General features: G+C 36.9%; 1 protein-coding gene across 1 annotated transcript; it reads left to right on the top strand.

The window, feature by feature from the left end:
- Positions 1–1,221: 1,221 nt before the first annotated feature.
- On the top strand, positions 1,222–5,592 carry LOC107011134. Its single transcript, XM_015210501.1, has 2 exons — positions 1,222–1,868; positions 2,161–5,592. Exon 2 carries the CDS (start codon positions 2,247–2,249, stop codon positions 5,034–5,036), a length of 2,790 nt encoding a protein of 929 aa, XP_015065987.1. The 5' UTR covers positions 1,222–1,868; positions 2,161–2,246; the 3' UTR covers positions 5,037–5,592.
- The last annotated feature ends 266 nt before the right edge of the window (positions 5,593–5,858 follow it).

The raw sequence follows: 5,858 nt of genomic DNA, 5'->3' as shown, positions 1-5,858 counted from the left end.
GATTTAGATAGTTTTCTGGGGTAATAACACACTTATAAAGTTAAAGTGTATTTTTAAAAATTTAAAATAACTCCATAATTACTTTATATCTTTTCTCTATATATTTATAACATCAGAGTCGTTTAATTTGACTATAAGTATTGAAATTAGTTACGTTTAAATATGTTATACTATTATTATTATTAGTTTTTATCAATTATTTGATATTTTTTATTAAAATTAACATATATTACATAATTTTTTTAAAAGTTATTTTATCCATACAAACAATATAATAAAATAATTCTCACATCAATTAATATAAAACATAAAATAAAATTAATCTCAAATTTTATTTTAAAATTACTATCTTATTTGACTTAGGAAATGGCTCCTTATTATGATATACTATAAACTTATCACAAAATCAATAATCAAACATTAAATAATACAATACTAATTTTTAATCCTAAAATTTTGTTCAACATAAACGACATCTTTTTATTCTTACGCCTAAGCCTAACTAATATTCAAAAAAGGAATATTTATGAAATTAGGGTAAGGGCTGAAGATTTGGTGGATTAGACAGAAAACAGCTTTTACTAGCTAAGCTGATCCTTTGACTTCACCCATCCCCGTTAAAAAGCCAAATATATCTGTTGGCTGGACCCTACATTATATTATCCCCATTTGATATAACTTAATTAATTAATTTATAAAAATTATGAAATAGTAAATAATGAGGTAATTTTATCAAATCACTTTTATTAAATATAAGTAGACTAAATATTAACATATGAATAGTTTTAATAGCGAGAGTAAGTAGTGTTGAACATTTCAAATAGTATAATGGGTAAAAAAGAATGAACAGGTGAAGTAAAATTTACGTACGTCAATTAAGAAACTATTGTAAAGTTATAAAAAAAGCATTTTTACTAACTTACTTATAATCAAAGGAAAATTAATTAATGTTTCTAGATTATGTAAATAAAATAAGATTAAACTATAAAAAATTATACTATTTGTTTCTTAAAACTCTAAAACACAACTAATTAGAAAAGTAAATGGTGGGGTTTTGTGTATGTAAAAAGTCAATGTCATTTTCTGAGTGTTTGTTTAGAAGGGAAAATTGTAAATAAAAAAATGCATGTGTAGATACACATATACATACAGCCATATTGTAGAGTCAATATAGAGAGAGGAGAGAGAAAGAGAGCATTGGTGTAATCAATAGAGGTATGCTTTTGGGCTCAGAACTGCAATTAATGCGCCTTTCATTTTGAGACTGTTGCTTTTAATTTGGCTTTAACCCAAAGAGAAAAAAAAGGAAAAAAAAAATAAGCATAGTGAGAGAGATAATAATAATAATATGGGAGTGTTTTTTTTTTTTCTTCAACTCTACTTTCAGGTGTCTCTGATTGAGGAGTAGCTGGAAGATTTTTTTTTTTTTTTGGAGGTGTAGATTCTTCTTGTTCAATCTTTGTTTGGCATAATTTCTTCTCTTGTATATCTGCACTTTTGGGTGTCTTTATTTTGTGTCCATTACTTGGGGATCTGCTTTCTTTCTTGCTTTTTGGGTCTTGGGGTTTCTTCCAATTTGATTCAACTGGTTGACTTTCGATTTGGACGTTGTGGGGTTTTACAAAAGTCGAGTCTTTGAGTATTGTGGATCTTAACTTCATTCTGGGTTTTCTTTATTGTGTTCTTCCTTTTTTTTTCCTTCCATCTCTAAAATGTCAATATGAATATCTAGAATCTTGTTTCTTTGAATTTCTCACATCAAGAAGCTGAAATTGATTGAGAGGGAGTGATTCAGTCAAAGATTATTTGGGTTGTCTTTTTTACAAGGTGGGCTGTCTCAATTTTGGAGTGTGAATCTTGAAAAAAAGGTAAAAATTAGGGTTTGTTTCATCTGGTCCATTCTGTATTTTTTTAATCAATTCTTTTGATACTAGTATCTGGTCTTTTGTGTTTGAACGGTTTTGTTAAAGTTAATGCTTTGGGACTTTCCCTCCTTAAGTTAGGGGCATTTGATTTTTGAAAGCAAAGGTTTGATTCTGGGGGATGCTTTTAGCTTGATTCCTTTGCTTTTCCAGAAGTTAGGGCTTGTGACTAAGCTATCTTTTTCTGGGGTTTAGTGATAGATGGGCTAAAAACTCTCTTTGTCTTTCTTTGGTGAAGCTTTGTTCAGTCACTCTCTTTTTTGGGTTCTCTCTCTGATTGATTCAACAAGAGGGGAAAACTTCCCACACAAAGAAAAAGCTCTAATGCATCTTTCACTATGGAAGCCAATATCTCACTGTGCTTCTCTAATCTTGGACAAAAAGAGCAGAAAGAGAGATGGGTCTAACCATACCAATGAAGAAATCAAGAAAAACCCATCTGTTCTGAAGAAATTGCAAGAGCATAAGCTCAGGGAGGCTCTTGAGGAAGCATCTGAAAATGGGTCTCTTGTTAAATCCCAAGATGTGGACTCCCTGTCAGCACAAAACCAAGATGAGGGGTTGGGCCGATCCCGGTCACTCGCTAGGCTACATGCCCAAAAAGAATTCCTTAAAGCCACTGCTCTTGCTGCAGAGCGCACTTTTGAATCTGAGGAATCCATTCCTGAGCTGGAGGAGGCCTATTCCAAGTTCCTGACCATGTATCCAAAGTACAACTCCTCAGGGAAGATTGATGAGCTGAGGTCAGATGAGTACTCTCACCTTTCTGGCTCTATACCTAAGGTATGTCTTGACTACTGTGGGTTTGGGTTGTTTTCATTTCTTCAGAGTGTTCATTACTGGGAGTCATCTACATTTAGCCTGTCTGAGATTACTGCCAATTTGAGCAATCATGCTTTATATGGGTGTGCTGAAAAGGGCACCGTGGAACACGATGTTAAGGCTCGGATAATGGATTACTTGAACATCCCTGAAAATGAGTATGGTCTTGTTTTTACTGTTAGTAGGGGCTCTGCTTTTAAGTTGTTAGCTGAATCATATCCTTTCCAGACAAACAAAAAGTTGTTGACTATGTTTGATCATGAAAGCCAATCAGTTAACTGGATGGGTCAGTGTGCCAGGGAGAAAGGTGCCAAGGTTTATAGTGCATGGTTCAAATGGCCTACCCTCAAACTATGCTCAACTGATTTGAGAAAGCAAATTTCTAACAAAAAGAGGAGAAAGAAGGATGCAGCTACTGGTCTCTTTGTTTTTCCAGTCCAATCTAGGGTTACTGGTGCAAAGTACTCCTACCAGTGGATGGCACTGGCACAGCAGAATAATTGGCATGTGTTGCTTGATGCCGGTGCTCTGGGTCCAAAAGATATGGATTCCCTTGGATTGTCTTTATTTCGTCCGGATTTTATAATTACTTCATTCTACAGGGTGTTCGGTTATGACCCAACTGGATTTGGATGTCTTCTTATCAAGAAATCTGTGATGGCAAGCCTTCAAAATCAGTCTGGGCATGCTGGGTCTGGTATAGTGAAAATTACTCCTGTTTTCCCCTTGTATTTGAGTGATTCAATTGATGGTTTCCCCGGATTGACCGAGGACGATGAAGCCGGAGAGAACAGTGAAGTTAATGCTGAAACTCGACCAGGGTCTCAGTTGCCAGCCTTTTCTGGTGCATTCACTTCTGCTCAGGTAAGGGATGTATTTGAGACAGAAATGGAGCATGACAATAGCTCTGATAGGGATGGAGCTAGCACAATATTTGAAGAGACTGAAAGCATTTCTATTGGAGAGGTCATGAGAAGTCCAGTCTTTAGCGAAGATGAATCATCTGATAACTCCCTGTGGATTGACTTGGGTCAGAGTCCTTTGGGTTCTGATGGTGCTGGGCAGTCTAACAAACAAAAGATTGCCTCTCCAGCACCCCCATTTTGGTTTGCTGGCAGGAAGAACAATAAAAGGCTCTCTCCCAAGCCTTCAAAGATGTCAAGCAGCCCATTGTATGACAGAGAGTTGAATCCAGGGCGCCATGAAGATAACCATGTGCTCTCATTCGATGCAGCTGTTCGGTCGGTGTCTCAAGAATTCGATCACTTCAAGGAGATTCCTGAAGAAGACCAGTTTGATAAGAGAAGCCCTGCTTCAAGAGAATTCAGAGAGATCGAGGAAGAACCAGAAACCAGCAAACCTACTCACACATTTGATTCTGGTCTTGGCAACTCAATTTCAATTTCTCGGCATCAAACCCTTGATAATGGATCAGCCTCTGAGATATGTCCGGAGATTAAAGAGAGTGCTATAAGAAGAGAAACTGAAGGTGAGTTCAGGTTATTGGAAAGGAGAGAAGGAAACAGATATGCAGGTGGTAGATTTTTTGGTATAGAAGATGCTGATCATGGAAGCAGGGGAAGACGTGTATCCTTCAGCATGGAAGACAACCGCAAAGCCCGTATGAGTCATACACTTGAGCCTGGGGAATTGTTAGCAACAAGTTTGGATGATGACGAGTTCATTAGTGATGGCGATTATGATGATGGACAAGATTCAGACAGGAGAGAGCCCGAGATAGCATGCAGGCATCTTGATCACATTAACATGTTGGGTCTCAATAAAACTACTCTACGGCTAAGATATCTCGTCAATTGGCTAGTTACCTCATTGCTTCAGATAAGATTTCCTGGTTCAAATGGAGAAGACAGTTCACGACTTGTTCGCATCTATGGTCCGAAAATCAAATATGAGAGGGGCGCAGCTGTTGCATTCAACGTGCGAGACAGAAACAGGGGTCTTGTTAGTCCTGAAATAGTTCAGAGACTGGCTGAGTCACATGGTATCTCTCTTGGCATTGGTATTCTAAGTCACATACGAATCTTAGATAACCCAAAACAGCAGCAACGGTCTCTGAGTCTTGATGACACTACCCTTTGCAAACCCATGGAGAATGGCAAGTATGATGGTAGAAGTGGGTTTGTGAGAGTCGAAGTTGTTACTGCTTCACTTGGCTTCCTCTCTAATTTTGATGATGTCTATAAGTTGTGGGCTTTTGTGGCTAAATTTCTTGACCCTGGTTTTATTAAAGAAGCTGGACTCCCGCCTGTTGCAGAAGACGTCGAGTCATGAAGCTACTAAAGGAAGGCTGAATTGGTAGCTGTTTGCTCCTAATATAAGATGCAGGAATCTATCACCAATAGTGGGTTGAAAATCTGATGAAAGTTGCAAGAGAAACAATGAAAAGGTCTGAGTTGTATTCTTTTGGCCCCTCTGTTTCTTCGATGCATGCGGGAGAAATTTTTTTATTCTTGTCCTTAATTGCTTGAATGTTTCTTTACCTTTTTGGAGTTTCCTGTAGAGTTGGGAGTTAGAAATTTGTATTTTCTCAGGTAGTCATGAATCATGAAGAACCAAAGCAGTTATAAGCCAGGGGTTTTATGATCCCTTTCCGCCATTTGCCCCTCGTGCTTCTCAGCTGTGTATAATGATCATTCATGCTTTTGCTCAGGCTATTATAGAGTGCCTTGTTCTTGTTATCAGCATAATTTTGTGGAAAAAGGACTATTCATACTGCCCAGTTTCCCTTGAATGATTTTGATGCCCTTTGTGATTTTGAAGTTCATGGTCAACTTGACCATGTTCCAATTTGTTTTAATGAAGTAATTACCTTGTGTTGGCAAACTAATATTAGAGAGTTGTGCTTCTCATTTTGATTTCATCTGAATAAATCCTATGCTCTTATCTCAATAATCGGCTCTAAAACAGAACTGATGCACATAAATTTTCTTTTGGTTTATCACTATAGATTTTGCATCAAATGATTGTCATTTTTGACAAGACCATTCGTTTAACATTGTTTGACTCGAATGATCTCAGAGTGTTTTATATCCAGATATGATAAGCATCTAACTTAAGTATGCTTTTGCTTCTTTTGTCCATTCTCAATGCCAC

Source organism: Solanum pennellii, chromosome 2 (assembly GCF_001406875.1).
Source record: "Solanum pennellii chromosome 2, SPENNV200".
In the NCBI taxonomy this organism is placed as follows: domain Eukaryota; kingdom Viridiplantae; phylum Streptophyta; class Magnoliopsida; order Solanales; family Solanaceae; genus Solanum; species Solanum pennellii.
This window is presented reverse-complemented; position numbering and strand designations above follow the sequence as displayed.

Coding starts and splice junctions, on each gene's coding strand:
- LOC107011134 (XM_015210501.1), top strand. CDS start 2,247: ATGCATCTTTCACTATGGAAGCCAATATCTCACTGTGCTTCTCTAATC.